General features: G+C 41.7%; 1 protein-coding gene across 3 annotated transcripts in view; it reads left to right on the top strand.

Moving 5' to 3' along the window:
• Nucleotides 1-19,689, top strand: part of FMN1 (formin 1) — a 372,953-nt gene that overhangs the window by 25,755 nt on the left and 327,509 nt on the right. For all 3 annotated transcript variants that reach the window (XM_089778461.1, XM_025189464.3, XM_075927044.2), the window contains exon 2: nucleotides 5,606-7,667. In XM_089778461.1, coding sequence (XP_089634587.1) covers nucleotides 5,720-7,667 — 1,948 coding nt within the window. In that variant the 5' untranslated portion in view covers nucleotides 5,606-5,719. The remainder of the gene's footprint in view (nucleotides 1-5,605; nucleotides 7,668-19,689) is intronic.

The following is a 19,689-nucleotide window of genomic DNA, read 5'->3' as shown; positions in this document are numbered from 1 at the left end:
CCCTAAAGTAACATGTACAAAGTTCTTCTGCAATTGACCACTACTCCCTGCATATAGGTTAAGTATAGAAATTTGCATGCATCTGACGAAGTGGGTCTTTGCCCACGAAAGCTTATGCTCCAACACTTCGGTTAGTCTATAAGGTGCCACAGGACTCCTCGCCGCTTCTGCCTAAATATGTATATATAATATCCATTCCAAACACATTTTTCTGTTAGGTAATCATTATAATCCTACAGGTTGAACCTCTCTAGTCTCGCACTCTCTGACCTGGCAACATTTGTGGTCTGGCATGATTTAATTAGCAGAATGTCCATTTATCATGGGTGTGGCCAAGTTTCCCATAGTTCCATAAAGTTTGTTTACAGCTACAGCCACTAGCCCTAAATCTGTGTTCTGTGCTCTTATATAGCTCTAATTTACTCCTAAATGTCTTCTAAGAGCCCAGTAAGAAGCGGAGGTGTCGGTAATGCTGCTAGACAATATAGACCACCAGTAGTTTGGCAAATTCTCTGATTTGGTGCCAGCCAGGACCTGAGGGTACCAGATTAGAGAGGTTTCACCTGCACTATGCAAATGTGCCTTTACACATGTAGAAATCCCAGATTTTTTTTTACATCCTAGACAATTATAAGTCCTGAATGATTGTCCATAAATCCTTAGGAGCTGCAGATTACTCAGAATATACATTATTGCACATATCAGGAAAATACAAACAAACATTTTAAACTCTAATTTTATCAAACTATTACAGCTGAGGGGAGAACAAGGGAATTAGGACTTTGAGGGCGTGTTTGTGGAATGTTCCTCTCCCTGCTTAGTGTGTTTATGTAAAATTTATGGAAAACTATCCATTCATTGCTGAATAACAAAACATTATTCCATCCAGTAGACAGCTGCTTTGATGGAGAATATCTACTTGGCTCAGTAGTAACTGGAGATCCCTTACAGTTACGTACTGGTTTTCTGGATTTTACTTAGACAGAGACTAGCCACGTGGAGATTAACTAAACAAAAGCAAAGTGTATTTGAAAATGAGGCTGAACTGCAATTGATCATAATGGATGTCATTTTGGGATATTAATTAGATGCATAATGTAGTTACTATAGCCATAGCTTCCGTAGTGCTGTTAGCACACAACCAGTACATCATAATTCGGTAATAAAATGTCTAACTGGTCAAGAAAAATAGAAAACAAATAAAAAACAGTTGGTCATACTTCTCTAAAATGAGACCCTTTTATCCTTGATTAAAACTATGAAATCCATTCTGACTCAGACTGACTTACAAGGTACGTGTTTTAAGAAAATATTGGCTTGGCTTTCAATTATTTTTCTTTGTTTTTCCTCTCTGAATACGATGCCTTGGCCAACAGTGTATTATAATTCAACACTTCTATTAGAGATGTAAAAATTTAATTGGTTAGCTAGTGAGCCTCACCATTAAGGGTGAGGCTTACTGGCTCTGGTTAACTGGTAGGGGCTGGAGCCGCTCTGCACCTGCCCCAGGCAGGTGACTGTTCCAACCCTGTGGAGCCTGCTGGAGCAGCCCCTATGCATGCCAGACCCAGTGGGACTCTCACCCTCCCCTCACATCCTCCGCTGCAGATTACACACTAGCTCCCTGGAAAAGGAGCGGGCAGCTTTGCTGCAACTCTCCTGTATAAAGCTTATTTAAACTTTATAAGGCCCAACCCCAGCACATGAAGCCACTGTGATTTGATTTTTAGTGGTTATACAATTTACATTTTAAACTGCATTTTTGCATCCCTAACTCACTCTAACACTCAGCAGCTCCTGAATAATCTCTCCCTTGTTGTTTCTTCAAACACCCTGGTTTCTACCTTGTCATCCAAGGCCTTTACTCACTGAGATAAGCCAAGCAAATAATAGCAAGTCAACATCTTGTACACTTAGGACTGCGTTTTTATAAACAAATACACAGTAGTCTGGGGTAATAAGCAATAAGCTAGCCTTTCCTGAAGGGGACTGTACTGTGCAAGGGTGCCTTGATGGGCAGATGATTGCAATATGGAGATTTTATTCTTCATCTATTTGGAATGTACAGTTGTGTGTTCAGCCTTTTCCCAGCTTCCTGTTTCACCTTTTTTAGTTTAAATAAAGTTGGTAGGTGTGGACTGCACATCTTTTGACATCTTGTGTATTTTATTGGTTCCTTAGAGTGTAAACATTGCTGCCATTAGTGTAATTCTGTTTAATCCGGTTTTCCCAATTAAGTTTCCTGGGAAGATGGAAGCCTGACCTCAGTGCTTATCTACACAGGCATGCTAAGGAAAATTAATCCAAATTAAATAAGGGTATCAATTACAAATAGATTAGTTTAACTGCATGAAACCACTGTGTTCACACACTCATTGGGTATGTCTACACTACAGTGCTATTTCGAATTAAGCTCATTCGAATTAACGCATCTACACACAAAAACTATTTTGAAATAGCGTTTTCCTAATTTGAAGTAGCGCGTCCACACTGAGTGGACCCTGAACCGAAGTTAAGGCTGGCTGGAACCAGTGCCGGCAGGGCATCAGGTTAGGACTTAGTGTGTGAGGCTGTTGCCTGAGGCTAACTGAGCTCCGTGTGGACAGTCAGTTCTCAGGGTTCCCCGCTTGCTTGTCTACCTCAATAAGGGACAGCAAAGCAGTCCTGTTTTGGAGTGCCCTGAGTGCCTGCACTCGGGACACCACAGCACTCAGTCACATGGAGCCAGAGCTGCCCCTGGGCACGCCAGTGTGTCTCGTGGGGTCGTTGCCATCAGTCCAGCTGCACTTGCTGCAGGCTGCCATCTGGGGGGTTTATCGGGGGGCTGTCAGGATCCAGGAGGCTCTGCGGGAGAGCATCCACCCTGTGGAGCCCTCAGAGCCTCCCCAGTCCTCCCCACCAGGGGCTTATGCCCCATTCCTCCCTCACGTCCTTCCACTTACTCCTTCCTAGCCCCCCTTCCTGATGTCAAATAAAAGACACGTATGTTCAAAAATAGAAACTGGGTTTATTGAACAAAACTGGGCGGGGGGGAGGATGAACCTCTGTGGAGACTGGGAAAAGGAGGTGGGAGAGGGGAGGGGAAAACCTGGGAGGAGGGAGCTGGAAGGGGGAAGCAAGGGGGAAAAGGGGAAGCTCAGGGCTCAGGCCTCAGGGTTGGGGGTCTTGCTGGACCAACTTGAGTTTCATGCCAACTTGCTCCTGGGTTTGCACGTGGCCTTTGGAGGCCAGGCTGGCAGCTATCCTGCCATAGACGGCCACGTTCCTCCATCTATTGTGGAGATCATGGACGTTGGGGGCATCCCCCCCAAACCTGAATAAGGTCCATGATCTCCACCCTGGACCAGGAAGGCGCCCGCCTTCTCCGGCCCTTGTCAGGCTCCTGGGAGCTGGCAGACTGCTCCTGGGGAGTGGTGGAGGGCTGGCTGCCAGTGGCTTGCTGGCTCATGTTTTGGGGCCACTGCTGGCTCTGGGCTGGCAGGCTTGGAGCTAGTACAGGCACTGTGGCCAGAGTCTACCCCTTTAATGGCTCCGGGGCTGGGGGAGAGGAGAGTAAGTTTTCCTGGTTGTGCCCAAAGTGGCCACCAGGGCTCCCTGGGAAGGGCTGGAGGCCTCTATTTCGAATTAAGTGTCTACATAGCACTTAATTCGAAATAGCTATTTCGAATTTGGCATTATTCCTTGTAGAATGAGGTTTACCAAATTCAAAATGAAGTGCTCCGCTATTTTGAATTAATTTTGAAATAGCGGTTTGCATGTATAGACGCTATTAAAGTTAATTCGAAATAACGGCTGTTATTTCAAATTAACTTTGCAGTGTAGACATACCCATTGAGAATTAAAAAGGCTCTAATATGATTTAGTTTGATTCACTTTAGAAATGTAATCATTGTGTGAAGGCAAAATTTGCAGCCCACCATAATTTGTGGCAGATTACTCAGAGTCAGTTAGTTTCCATTTTAGTGGTAAGAGACCAGTACCTAGGATATTATAAGGAGAGTAGCATCAAGCAGTCCTTTCACCTGTTAGAGGTGTTTTCTCTTTTGGATCTCTCGTCTCTCACTTTCCCTGAAGTTTGTGGTTTCCCATCTATTAAGTAACCTTAATTTTAATCACTTTGGACAGGAGTGAGATTTCATATTTATAAAGGAAGTTGATCTGCCTGATGATTTTATTTGAATGAAAATATATTTGTATTGTTAATGACCCAAATTCTATAGTAAAATGCATGCATGAAGCTTCCATGGGCAAAACTTGCCTCAATGTGACATTACAAGAACATCTTGACAACTTCTTTCTGCTTTCTCTGTCATGCTTTTGCCTTAATGACTGTGCTTGCACAGTAGGAGCTGCCAGGTAATTTGTAACTGCTGAGAATACACTAGTTAAAGCCTTTGGAGAGAAAGTAAAGTGCATGTTCTGGCCTTTTTACAAAGTTGGGCTTGATGGGAATATCACAGTGTAGGTAGGGAATAGGTCAGCCTTAAAATCCCCAGTCCGCAAGGTGTGAGTTGTGGGTCTCTGCCAAGAGAGGTGATATTTTAGCCAAAATAAATGGCTCATTTTTCCTCCTATGGAAAGCTTAGTGGAATTGTGTGAATATAAATAGGGGAAGAATTTGACACACAATCTTTTTTTAGTTGTTTGGAAATGGATTGGGGATTCTTTCATATGAAATAACTATGACTGAAAGCTATTTTGTTTGAGAGTTTAATGGTTATATTTCTGATGGGGCTCGTCTACACTGGCCCCTTTTCCGGAAGGGGCATGTTAATTTCACCTATCGTAGTAGGGAAATCCGCGGGGGATTTAAATATCCCCCGCGGCATTTAAATAAAAATGTCCGCCGCTTTTTTCCGGCTTTTAAAAAAGCCGGAAAAGAGCGTCTACACTGGCCCCGATCCTCCGGAAAAAGTGCCCTTTTCTGGAGGCTCTTATTCCTACTTTGAAGGAATAGGAATAAGAGCCTCCGGAAAAGGGCTTTTTTCCGGAGGATCGGGGCCAGTGTAGACGCTCTTTTCCGGCTTTTTTACAAGCCGGAAAAAAGCGGCGGACATTTTTATTTAAATGCCGCGGGGGATATTTAAATCCCCCTCGGATTTCCCTACTACGACTCATGAAATTTACATGCCCCTTCCGGAAAAGGGGCCAGTGTAGACGTAGCCATGGTGTTTAGTGCTGAAAATGCTGAAAAAGACATAGAAATGGCAGCTTACACTTTTCATTAAGATGGTGATTACTGATACTTGTGTCAGCCAGTGGAGTTCAACATAAAATTAGCTTTTCAGCAGTGCAGGAGGGGGTGAGAAGGAAGAAGGAAATAGCTGCAAAGTGGACAAGTAGCTTGGCTTTGGAAGGATGGTGCAAGTTCCCTGGAAAATGATCTATAATCTTTTAAAATCACATATTACAGTACTTGGGGGTAAATGTTATAATATCGACCGTGAATTTTAGTGTAACCATCCTTTTTGTTTTAAATCCTGTGGAAAGAAGAGTATCAAGAAATAACATGGAGCGAAAATTTGAGATGTTGTGCTACTAAGCTGCAGTTTGCTCCATCAAAATTGCCTTAATTAAATTAGATTTTTTTCCCCTTTTTTTACAGGCAACGTTACTGTGGAAGATTAGTCAGATGCCTCCTGCACATTCTCCACATCACATGCTGTATCATGCAAGCCTTGAAACACTGTTCACATAATTTAAATGAAAGAATAATTAGATGAGCATAATGGAAGGCACTCATACTATCCTCCAATTACACAGACCCATTATGGAACTCTGTTACATCAGCTTCTATCTTCCAAAGGGAAAAGTCAGAGGATTTACATACAAGGGCTGTGTAACTCTCAACAAAGCCAATAAACGTTTTCATAACTGCTATCAAGTAAGAGAAAAGTCAGAGACAACAGAACCGAGAGAGCAACTTTATGAAAATGTTGGAGATATTTTCTTCAAGCAAACGACCACTAAAGATATTCTCACTGATCTGTATAAACTAAGTGCTGAAAAAGAGAAGCTGTTAGCTAACTTGCTCAGTTCACACAACATTCTGGGTATTAAAATGGGAAATCAAGAGGGGAAGCTGAAGGAAGCCTCTGAAGGACTGAAATGTAAAGATGATCTCTTAAATTTCAAGGATCAACAGGAATCCTTTCTGGGATCCACAGATAATAAACCCAGCTTGAAAAACAAGAAGATGAGGAAAACTGGCAGAAGGAGAGAGAGCTTGGAGGAGTTCATAAACAAGAAAGTGAAAAAGAAGGGTCAGAGCGCTTTGGAACATTCTGTGTTAAACAGGACAGAAATGAAACTCGGAAATAACAGGACACTTTCTACCAAATTTTCTGCTGGCATCTCTCCTGATTCCTTTTCCAGTTCTAATTACCTGGTGGTAGAAGAAAAGGATGATTTACCATTTGGAATTAACATACCACAAGAAAGATGGAGAAAAGATGACTACTTTCTTGAGTGCAGTGGGATTTCGAGATCAGACACATACCCGTCTGATTCTCTATCTGAATATGAGAATCATGTGTTTGGAAGTTGTATTACAGATCCCAGCACTGGTCTATTAGGTGATGTAGAGGGTACACTTAAAGGAATGAAGTTGCAGTGGAGCAGTCCTTTACCAAACTCTTTTCAAGATAGTTTACCTAATAGATTTGAGGCCTTAAACCAGACAGAAGCAAATGAAAGCCTGTGTAATTTTGAGTATACTGAGCAAACATGCATTAAGAAACCTGCAGCCAGAGTTGCTGCTAAAGTACAGGATTTGAAAGCTTGTGTTCAGAGAGTTATAAAAACACATACAGAGTCTGATGTTATTTCTTACACCGTTACTCAGGAAGATAAGGAAGCTGTTACACCTGTTCTCTCTGGAGTGTGCAGTGAATTTATACCAAAAGCTGAAGTATTCAATGTTGGAGAAGCTGCTGTAAACTCTAAATACACTGTGATGCAGGAAAAGGAGCACTATGACTGTGCTTTGCAGTGCAAAGCAGAGAGCCTGCCGATTATTGATGAGTCATGCAACCTTGTGGGAGCAGTCAATAAAACCCTTCTGAAAATTATCCAGAATGACAGTTTAGATGAAGCTGCAGAATGGAAGAGACTACAACAAATTACAAGAGCAGACAAAAACCTACCAGGCTCAATATATGACAAAAGAGCTACAGAACACCTGGAGAGCAACAAATGTTTGTTTTTAAATCTGCCAATACATTTAAGAACTGATATTTCTCAGACAAGCACCAACCTTAAACCGGAAGAGAAAAGGCAACTATCGCCCTCTTTAGTTGCTGTCTGTAATGTTTTTAATAATTCATATCCAGGATCCAACATACACAAACAAATGTCACCTATTCCTTCTCCTTTATCTTCAAGACTGCCTAGTCCACAGCTGCACCATAGGATTCTTCCATTGCCTCCACAGAACACTGAAGAAGAATCTGTGTTGAATGACTGTCACAGTGGGAGACATGATGCCACAAACCTCTCCTTTGCTAATGATTTGGAATCACAGTTCTATCTCAAGCTTTCTGAATCTGAAGAATTAGGATTTTCTATAAAACAACCAGACCAGCATCAGTTCACAGCTGGAGAGCATTTGGAAAAATGCACTTTGCAAGAAAAACTAACTACTCATACACAGCAGCATCTATATCCAGGTTAGTCCTATTTCAGACAGTAACAAAAATCTATCAAACCCTAAACATCCTAGACACGCCTAGTTCTTAGGGATTAAACAATGCATTTGCAAAGAAAATAGTTGTTTACTATTTATGGATTTGATTAGAAGTCTGATAATATATGTGGCTTTTATTAACATCACCATTGTAGTTTGCAGTATTTCCCAGATATTTAGGTGCACAGTATCTTGTAATGTAATGCTTAGTTTTAGTTTACCTTTTGTATAACATGTAACAGTTGTTCTCATAATTCAAGTTAAAGATGCTCAGTGAAGAAATATTTAATTTTAAAATTGCTTTTATCACTAGCTGAATATCTTTCACATGCTTAAGGTCTCCATATCTACCATATAATATGTATCCAGTTATAACTGTATTTCCTACACCAGGTGAAAATTTGTACCTGCTTATTTTCCAGTTTTATATGTTCTAGATTATCAAATAGTCTGAATATCTATTATAAAAATCATTTTGTAGTTGATTTGGCTTACCTAGTGGCATTTTACACTTGTAATGCAAGTAAATTAATGTATATTAATTTAATGTAAAATTGGTGCGATGATTAGGTAACTACTATAGGTTCATATAAATGCTGTGATACCAAAATGTGTTTTAAACAGTATTGCACATAAGAATCATGTTACAATATACTTTTATAAAGTGAAATATATACTGCATGCAGGACAATTATCTGCATCTTGTTAACTGGTACTACAAATCTCATGTTTTTCTGTGAAATACTGGGGAGTTTTAGTTCTAGAGCATTTGGGTGTGAAGAACAAAGAGTTGGGAGAAGGGTGAGCATGCTTTGTCAACAATTTTACAGCTTAAGGGAGCAGGCTAGACACTTCAGTGACTTCTCAAAGTTTTTCATGGATCAGGGAAATTAGGAGGAAACAGAACAATACTTCCCTACCCTTTAAATAAATCTTTAGTCACTACCTTCATAAAGATGCTGTTAAAGTCAGTACTGTTTTCCAAATCTTTTTATCCAATCTCAAACTTCTGCCTTAATTGCAAGTCACTGAACTCCAGAAGACAATAGGATCAAAGTGTCATGTCCAGATTTTTGTGAAACTATTGTACAATGTTGTGCCTGGCATGGCTGCTGGAACAATTTACATAATGGGGGTGCTGAGTGCCATTGAACCACAACTCTCAACCCTGTGTATAATGGAAACCACTTCAATCTAGTGTGAAAGCCCTGCACCCCTCATTCTAGCATCTAGGGTAGCTAAGTCTGGGTTTCTTTGAGCTGCTGTGATGGCTACATCTGTTTTCCATTTATCTTGGAATTTGGAGCCTCCAAAATTGGCAGGATCTGTCATGTTCCAGATTTTACCCAGACTTAGTGTCAGGAAAATAGAACTTCCCTTCCAACCTCTTCTGGCCGCTTCACACAAACCTGCCTTCCACACAACACCATAGTAAATATAAATGTTGATTTAGAATTTAATAAAGCAAACTTCTTTTCCAAATTGCTACAGTTTTGTGGGATGTGTGTGTGTGGCGATTATGCATGATGTCCCAATTGTTCTCAGTTGGATTTCTATTGGGCTGACATAGGAAAGGTGAATTTACTGTGAATACCTAAATAAATATTGCAGCTTTGAGCATTGTTCAGTGATGCTAACACAACCCTCCAGCTGCATGTAAGACTTTGCTAGTTTGTGCAAATACACAGGGCGGGACGGAGGCATGGGCGAGCCGGGCAACTGCCCAGGTCGCCAACTGATGGGGGGCGCCTGATGGCATCTGTAAGGGGCACGCGGCATCCTTTACAGCTACCATCAGGTGCTGCGCGCCCGGCTCCCGCCCACATCCCCGTGGCACCAGCCAGCAATGCCCTTTCCCCCATGGCCACGGGCCCCTACACTGCCCGGCGCGCACGCCAGCAGCAATGACAAGGCCAGATTGGGCTGCGCTTGCGCCGTGCACCCCAGGGGCAGGCCCCGGGCTGTGCGCCAGCAGCCGTAGTCAGGCTGCGCATGCGCCGTGTGCCCCGGGGGTGGGCCTGTGCACCCTAGGGGGGTGGGCCCACGCGTGCGCCTGGGGGCGGCACCGCACTCCCGTGCCTGGGGCACCAGAATGCCTCGGGCTGGCCCTGCACATACAGACTAGGTCTTTTCTCACTCCTAGAGCCCTTTCTGAACAGCCTGTGAGTACTATAGATAATGTGATGTTCCACTGCAAGGGAGGCAGTTGGGCTCCTTCACTCCTCTCTTCTTTTTTGTCTGGTCCTGCTTCCTTACTGCTGATCCACTTTGTGCCTAGTGACTACTTTAGTAGGAGATTAGCATCTTTTTCTACCTACAAGACACCTAGATGAGAGGATATGGGATACAAAACTGATTCCTTCAGGTTAGCTGAGCTCCTCTACAGAGAAGCAAAATAGAGTATTTTTCTGCTCTACCTAGTAGACAGCAGTTGGTGGCAAGTGACTCTTATCTTCCCCCAAGCACTATGTAATTGGTTTGGTATGTCAATCAGATCAATGTCCTAACTTGATCATTCCTTTTCTTCTGTGTTCTGGACCTTATTGTCAGCCAAGGTCTCAAGTGTACAAATTAGGCAAGCAATTTCCATTTCCCAGTTGTAGCCTCTGTACTGCTGTCAAGGTAGCTTTTGCTTATTATTTTTATTTATATTACAGTAGCAGCTATTGACTCTAGTCAGGGATCAGGCCATACTCTGCTACATGCTGTATGCACATGGAATTAAATAAAAGCCTCAAGAAGCTTACATTATTGCCAATGGTGAAAGAGGACAGGTGGATATTGCAAAACAAATGGAGGCGGGAGGACAAGGCAATGGTGAAGCTATCACATATATTAAAATAAGCAGAATACTTCGAGAGGGGAGCCAAGTTGGGAGAGGGTCTAGAAGAGGATCTAGATAGGCAAGAATCAGTGGCTGAGACAATGGAGAAAAGGGAAGAGAGGACAGGAAGGAGGGGACTTAAAAAAGACAGGTTATAGAAGCTGATAAATTAGTCATGGACTTCTACTCGGATATTGGGGGAAGGGAAAAGATGGCAAGTGGACATGGTTGAGGGAGACAAGGTGATGGTCAGGTGGGGAAATTGACAATGGAGAGTGAATGGGAGACTGATGCAGGGCTACAGGTTAAACAACAAGGTAAAGGTGATGAGATAGGACTAGAGGATCAGGTGGGATTTTTTTCTGTTCACAGTTTTGAATTAGACAATTTCATCCTTTTACAAGAAGTTTCATAGCACAACCCGTCTTTGTTTTTTCTTCTTTATTGTTATTGGCTGTATTACAGTAGTACTTAGGAACCATAGCTATGGTCCAGGACTCCATTGTTCTAGGTGCTCTAAAAAAAACAGAACACAAAGATGGTGACTTGACTGGAGAGTTCTGTATGTCAACAACAACCATGTAGAGAGAGCATGGTGGCAATAACAAAGTGTCCTGATTCTTATTTACAGGACAGTGATTATACAATGTACAACAAACCCAGATCTGTCCAAAATTCTGAAAGGTATAGCATTGTTTGTTTTCCTCTAATTGGAGGATTTCTCTGTATACCAACACAGCCATGGGTGTATCGAAAAATTATATGTGCAGATGACATCTCTTCCCCCTCCCATAGCCAGGTGTCTGGATCTAAGAGGATTTGATTTTGGGATATTGGTCCTAATTATCTGTCATTGTTGTGTCCATTCCCTTATAGTACTGGATATGGTCCTCTTTTACAAATTGAACTAATTTAGGTTATTTTTCAGTACTACAGGAGACGCGAGCATTTTAAAGTTCACATACAGACTTTACTGAGATTTAATGGCTGTGGTTTGGACATAATATAAAGATAGATCCAAGCCAAGAAGTTCAGGAGTGAATCTGAACTTCTCCAAAGTTAAGGGAGGGTTGAGTCCATGGTTGTGGTTAAGATCAATATTTAACAAAATATGTTGTGTTGCAAAATGTTTTGTCCCAAGTTATAATCTGCATTTAAGTTGCCAGTGTATACACTGAATTTAAAATAGAAGTGTGGAGTTTCTTAGATGTATAGTCTCTAGTTCTCAGCTGAGCTGGACAAAATGTGTTTTACTTCGCAACATTTTGTAATGGACCTAAACACTTTTAAAAACAATTATTTTCAACTACTTGTTTCAAAGTTTGCATTGTTTCACTCTCATCTTGGAAACTATTGAAATTTTTCATTGATGTTGGCCAGTGTTCTTTTCATTAGGGAAAAAACTGCCCTTGAAATACAATATAGTACAAAGTTTCCACGCTGCATTGACACAAAATGATGTCTTGGGTTTTTGTTGTTGTTGCTTCTTTTTAAAAAGTCAAAAATTGAATATTTAGTGGTACAGTTGTGAATGAAACTTTTCATAGAGCTCTGCACAAGCAATTCCTTCCTCACTTCCATAACTAACAACTGAAGTCATAAGACTAAGAGAATCCCTGTCATAAGATGATGATTATGACTCTTGTGCTGTTATGAATAGGATATTTACTCTTTCATTCTGGGATACTTACTGTATGCTCCTGTAGTTTTAAACTGGAGTACCTGACTGGCTATGGATAGTAGTAGATGCACGAAAGCCGTTCGATGATTTGGTGGACAGAAGGTGCTCTATATATCAGATTCCCTGGCTTCTTGCCATATCTTTATTTATAGCAAATGACATGTTTTGGTGGTACTGTGCTTTATATATTTTGTTGCTCAGTTTGGCTTTTCATCCTTCACTTCAACACACCGATTTCTGGATTTCAACAGTTACACTTGAACTGGAGGGCAAGTGATGTCTTACTAAGCACGCCACAGCTTTCCTTTTACCAACTAATAACTTGATAGAATTTATGGTTGAAGAGTAATTCATTAGTAAAATTATTGGGAAATGATTCTACAGACAGTAATGTTGTTTGAATTATCAAAGTCCAAATTAAAAGCTTAAGAAGAGATTAAGTCTTGCAAGGAATAATAAAATAGTTCCCATTTTTGAAGTTTGCTGCCACAGAGGTCTAACACCAAACTTCTGTAGCTGCTGTTTACATGTTAACATTTAAAGCAGTATGGAAATGTAAACCATTTTGCTGGGGAGATATATTTATGTTTTAATTAAATGATGAACAAACCTTGTTAATTGTTCACTGTGGCAAGAGGATTAAAAAGGATTTCTAGTATTCGGATATAGTTGTAAGATCATCTGATGTTACATATTTGAGTTGCAGTTGTGAAATGCTGCAATGTTTTCTTTACACTTTAGAGCCAGAATGTTGATTGAGATATCTTAAATGGATGATGTGACCATGGGCAGTTTAGTCAGGCCCCAATCCCTGCAAATGCTTATGCACATGCTTAATTGAGTTACTCTGAATGGTACTTGTGCATGTGCTTAGCTTTACAACTATAAGTAGTCACAGAGGAGTGGTTAGGGTCGTGAAGTTGAGAACGTCCAGAAGTCTTTGCAGGATCAAGGACACCATGTACATAGAAAACTCGGTTCCTCTCGGGTTCTGAAGTCCAGCCATGTAAATGTCCCTTTCACATGCCAAACCCTGCTCTGCATCCCACTCACAGTTGCTGTCCTTGATCAGTGCTGACCTGGAGTTCAGAGGTGCACCTGCAGAATTCTCTTCTCACCCTGGGTGCGGGGAGGGGGATGTAAAAAGGCATCTTACTCACTCTGCTGATCACTCACCATCCTCCTGCTCATTGCTCTCATTGCTGCTCTGATGGCTGCTTGTCGCACCTCTCCACCACCATCCTGCTGGCCGCTTGCACATTGTTTTCCCACTGCTCTGCTGATCTCTGATCGCATCTCTCCACTACTGCCCTGCTGGCTGTCAGTCACCATCTGCTGCCATCTACCTCTTGTCTGTGACTTCTGCCCATCAGTCACAAGAGATATTAGCTCCCAGTGATTTCAACTCTTAGGCTACGTCTACACTGGCCCCTTTTCCGAAAGGGGCATGCTAATTTTCCAGGTCGTAATAGGGAAATCCGCGGGGATTTAAATATCCCCCACGGCATTTAAATAAAAATGTCCGCCGCTTTTTTCCGGCTTGTAAAAAAGCCGGAAAAGAGCGTCTACACTGGCCCCGATCCTCCGGAAAAAAGCCCTTTTCCGGAGGATCTCTTCAAAGTAGGAATAAGTAGGAATAAGAGATCCTCCGGAAAAGGGCTTTTTTCCGGAGGATCGTGGCCAGTGTAGACGCTCTTTTCCGGCTTTTTTACAAGCCGGAAAAAAGCGGCGGACAATTTTTATTTAAATGCCGCGGGGGATATTTAAATCCCCCGCGGATTTCCCTATTACGACCTGGAAAATTAGCATGCCCCTTTCAGAAAAGGGGCCAGTGTAGACGTAGCCTTAGTGACTGGATTAGAAGAAACACAACTTCAACACAATTAACATAACAAAGAGCCTCTTAATGATCCTATTTAGCTCTGGTCTTTGAACAGTGGGAGGAGCAGGTCAAGTCAATCCAGGCAACGGAGGGTATGCAGCCTCCTGCGTAGAATAACCTTTCCTCAGCCCTTCTAATCTCAAAGAGCTCTGAAAGTCGAGCCTCTGCTTAGCAGAGTCCTTTCCAGTAATTGTGAACCCTTTCCTTTGGAACAATTAGCACAGTCCTACTATACTGTATTCCCATAAAATAACAAACAATGCTAATCATATGTTAGCTCTCCCTGCATTTAATAGAAATATAGCTGTTGGGTCACAAACTGACTTGATTACAATGAGGAAAATGCCACTCCATCTGCTGAATGTCTAACAAATCTAAATCTACCTCATCACAGAACTCTGTATTGACCCACACCATTTAAAAAATCATGCATCACATTCACCAAAATCATATGTAAGCAGGGTCTGAATCAATGCTTCCATTGCAGGCATCTGGAATGGGAAAGAAATTCTGGGTGTGTTTATGTAAATACAGTTTGCCCCTGCTTTGCTTAGGTCTGCTAGATAGTCAACTGTTACAATGGTATTTTGCTCCTTGTAACCAGTTTGGCTGTTGTGGGGTCATAAATTGTGGTAACATTAAATGCAGGAATTGTGAGAACCTGGAAAGGACAAGGGCTCATCTGCCAAAGCTCTGTGAAGTTAACTGGGGAGGGAGGACTCTGAATCAGCAAGCTGCATGTTCACCAAGTGTGAGCTATAAGACTGGTTCAACCTGTTCCCCCTCTCTCCCCGCCCCCCCAATTGATAGAACTAGAACAGACTGCATAAGGAGTCTATGTTGTTATTTTAAACTTATGCCAGTGGATGCTGGAATTTCTTGTGGCTGGACTGTGGTTGGGCCAAAAGCTGAAATCACTAGGTATGGCCCAGAGCCAAATCCACCACAAGGCAGCAGACAATGTGATGAGTGGCAATCAGAGAGGCAGCAGCAGAGAGGGGACAGAGTAGTGTAATGAGCAGCCAGCAGGGCAGCGATGGAGAGGTGCAATGAGCGGTCAGGAGAGCAGCAGCAGCGAGGTGAGATGAATAGCCAGCAAGGCAGTGGCAGAGAGCAGTGAGAAGGTGGATGAATGATGAGTGAGTAAGATGCTTATCTCCCACCCAGACTCAGGATGGGTGGTGAACTCTGCAGATGCACCTCTGAACTCCGGGTCTGCCCTTAACAAGGCCTGCAACTATAAATGGTGTGCACAGAAGGGTTGGGAATGTGAAGGGGACATTAACATTGCTGGACTTAACCTGAGAGGAAAAGCACTTTGCCCCACCTACTTGGGGTGGGACAGTTACTCATGGGTTTGGTTATGAACTCTGTGTTGTCTTCCCAAATCAATGCCACTTTACTTCCCTCCCCTTATATTAAATGTTTCTTTTCTGCACTCAGACTCTGTGCTTGTGAGTGGGGAAGCATTGCCTCTCAGAGATGCCTTGGGGTGTTGTGTGAATTTCACAGGTTACGGAGTGGAGGTTCGAGCCAGTTCTGTGTTGGATGGATGGAGAGGAACCACTAGATATTGAACCCAATCCTGGCTGTGACTGGCTTAACTTGGCAGAAGGGTTACACATGAGATTTTATGAAAACAAGAAATGTTGTATTCCCTTGCAGTTTTTTGGGGGGAGAAGGGGGTGGTTTTTTGTAAGTTGAGATTCTTGTGCCTCGCCAGGAGCTGTGGCTTCAAAGAAACCACCAACTATCATGAGACTAACAGTATAATCATGTGCTAGTATCATTGCTTCCTGCTGCCTTGTATGTTTGTATAGTTTAACACACAGGACCTGCATTTGACTGGGACTTTGGGGTACTATTGTAATATGAATAATAATGGTTCGTTGTAGAGACAGGAGACTGAAGATGTGAAGTATTAGCTGCACTGGACGACTGGTCAGGTTGCAGTTAAACCCCATTTTTTATATGAATTTCAGCCATGTTGCAATCAGATCCCCTGACTCAACTGTATCTCTAGTATAGACAAGACCTAAATCACATGCTTTCATAGTTGAACTGGGGAATTTCCGTAAGGCTCTGTATAATGTATTTGCTTGAAGGGAGAGTATCTAGTTTTAAATGTTGCAATTTGGGTTTTTTCTTACAATGAAAAATAATGCAGCTTTCCTGTCACGATGTCTTTCTAGGTCAGAAGAACAACTAAGTAGTCACATCCCCCTTTTTTTTTTTTTTGGATACACAATGATTTTGTTTTCTTTTCCTGTTTTAATGCCAAACAAATAAGTGTCAGAATAAAAATGTTAAACATAGAGGCACTTATTCCACTCTTACAAAAATACATCAACTATATATGCGTATGTGTGGGTAGTCCTTCCTTGTAACACATACAAATACATTAGTTTCTCCAGTCTTAGAATAACTGAACTTGCTCTCTAAACCACAACCACTTTTAGACCAGTCCCAGGGCAGACCTTTTGCCTCCCAAAGGTAAACCTTTCCTCCAGCTCCATCCAACCTTAAGAAATCTGTCTCAGCAGCAGGGACTATATCTTTTTCTAAAGGAAATGTTCATGTGGGTAAATAAAATGCCAGAGAAACAATTCAGAGCTGTTTTATATTTAAATAATATCAAGTAGCACTCTGTCACATTGTTTTAGGTAGTAGTGTTTGGGACAGGAGAGAGTGGGAGGTATTTTTCTCGCATTCATTGAAGCGCAGCCAGTGGTTAGAACAAGAAACTGATCATAAGCATTCCAGAATCTGGCAAAGCTTCTGTGACCTTCGGTGTCACCTAATATTTGTGCTTGTCTCCCCATCTTTAAACTGTGTATAATACCACTTCACGAGGGAGTAGTGAACATAACTAATGTTGAAAAACTTGAAATTCATTGGCTTTAAAGGTTTCGTGTACATTAAGTACAAAATAAACTACTATCTGAGTGTGTATCACAGAGGCACCTATTATTAAAGTTGCATGCATGCCAAGCACACTGGTGTTGGAGATTTTTCCCTTTGTGGTACCCTAGCAGTAGATCAGCCTGACCAGCATTGGTTCTCCAGTCTGTGGAGCCCTATCTGCTGGGTCTCCTTTAATGCTAGCTACGAAACACAACCTAATTTCCAAGAACCATAGTTTCTTGCTACATCTCAACTTGACCACTCTCCATCTTATACTCTGGATGCTTCAAGGTTAGTACTGCAGAAAGTGAAGCTTTGGAGAATGTGCAAAACATTCTCCTGAACCAACAGGAAGCCATCTAGTAGATTATACTTCACTGTTGAAGTGGAAGCAATTCTTTTTATGCCATCCAATATATTTTGGGCTATTTGTTTAACTGGCAGCTATCTCTGCTTCCTACCCTCTAATTATGGGCTGTTCACTGTTTACTAATCCTATGTCAGTCAGATTCTGAAAGGATCTGGACAGGTTATATCCTCAGGGCATGGATGCCATTCCTCTCTGGCACTAAATCTCACACTAACCCTGTTCATAGGTTTGGCCTAAGAACAGGGCTGCTCTTTCCTGAATCGGTCTATAAAAGCATTTTTGGTAACTAGTAGCACAAGTGGCAAAATTACAAGTGTTGGTAGCTGACCTTCCAATTTTTTTTATAAAGACATGGTTTTACCCACATCTGAAATTCCTAACTGGAGAAGTACTGGACTACCACCTCAATAACTTATATATTTACTGAATTTCATTCTTACTCCCCATTCTCATACAAGGATGAGGAGAGGCTCTAAGATGTGCTCTTATGTTCTTTCTAAGAAGGGCATTGGCTTTTTACTTAGAAACAGGTCTCTCTTAAATCATCAGCCCAGCTTTTCATGTAATTTAGTACATGCAGATACTAGTATGAAAGGTGTAGAGGATTTTGTGCTAGATTTCATCATACATATGTCTGTTACGACACAGTGGTAACATGCTCTATAAGATCTCAAGCACTTCCAACAGCTTTGGTTCAAGTACCCATAATAGACATTAGTAAAGCTGCAGCTTGGTTATTAATATACACCTTTGCTACTCATCATGCTACATCTAATCATTCAAGAGATGATTCCAGGTTTGGATAAGCAGGTCCTTAGTCACTGTAGACTCCAAAATCTCTGGACTGCACTTCTACTTTAGGTGACTTACAAGCAGTAATAGACTTGTCATAGAAATCATCAAATGATAGAATACTAGAACTGGAATGGATCTTGAGAGATCATCAGATCCAGTGCCCTGCCCTCACAGCAGGACCAAGCACTGTCTAAATCAGGGCTACTCCCACAGCCCATTTGTTTGAGGCCTTTGGTGCAGTTTGGGTTTAGGTGGGGTGGATCCTTTGAACATGGCCTCCACTAGGAACGTGCTTCACAACGGCAAGTCAGTACAATGGTCTTCTGTTGATATGCATTTTAGTAGTTAAATTCCTGGACTGTCATTGCTCGTTAAGTGTTGTCATATGAGTGGAAATTGGGTAAATATTGCACTTTATTAATATCAGCAGAACTGACTTAAATGGGGCCTGCATGTTGTATAGTCTTGCCTTAATCTTTGTATTCATGCCCATCAGTATGAAATAAACTATTTGCATATATACGCAACCACACTTAAGTTGTGGCCCTCGGCATTTGCTGTGAGTATTTATGTGGCCCCGGGTCTTCCAAAGTTGAGTAGCCCTGGTCTACATCATCTCTGACAAGTGTCTGTCTAACCTGCTCTTAAATATCTCCAGTGATGGAGATTCCACAATCTCCCTAGGTAATTTATTCCAGTGTTTAACCACCCTTACAGTTAAAAATCTTTTCCTAATGTCCAACCTAAGCCTCCCTTGCTGTAATTTAAGCCCATGTCCTATCATCAGAGGCCAAGGAGAACAATTTTCCTCCCTCCTCCTTATTATAACACCCTTATAGATACTTGAAAACCGTTATCCTGTCCACTCCTCAGACTTCTCTTTTCTAAACTAAACAAGCCCAGTTCTTTCAGTCTTCCCTCATGTTTTCTAGACCTTTCATCATTTTTGTTGCTCTTCTCTCAACTTTCTCCAATTTCTCCACATCTTTCTTGAAATGTGGTGCCCAGAACTGGACACAATACTCCAATTGAGGCCTAATCAGCAAAGAGTAGATCACAAGAATGACTTATCGTGTCTTGCTCACAACACTCCTATTAATGCATCCCAGAATCATGATTGCTTTTTTTGCAACAGTATCACACTGTTGACTCATGTTTAACTTGTCATCTACTACGGCCCCTAAATACCTTTCAGCAGTACTCCTTCCTAGACAATCATTTCCCATTCTGTATGTATGAAATATAGTTCTTTCCTAAGTGGAGTACCTTTGTATTTGTCCTTATTAAACTTCATCCTATTTACCTCAGAACATTTCTCTAGTTTTTCCACATCATTTTGAATTTTGAGCCTATCCTCCAAAGCACTTGCAACCCTTCCCAGCTTGGTATCATCCGCAAACTTAATAATCATACTTTCTGTGCCATCATCTAAATAGTTGGTGAACATATTGAACAGAACCAGCCCCAAAACAGAACCCCTGTGAAACCCCACTTGTTAGGCCCTTCCAGCATGACTGTGACTCATTAGTAACTACTCTCTGAGAACAGT

The sequence above is a fragment of the Pelodiscus sinensis genome, chromosome 5 (genome assembly GCF_052426305.1).
Source record: "Pelodiscus sinensis isolate ZL-2025 chromosome 5, ASM5242630v1, whole genome shotgun sequence".
Taxonomy (NCBI): domain Eukaryota; kingdom Metazoa; phylum Chordata; order Testudines; family Trionychidae; genus Pelodiscus; species Pelodiscus sinensis.
The sequence above is the reverse complement of the archived record's forward strand: the minus strand, read 5'-3'. Positions and strand labels throughout refer to the sequence as shown.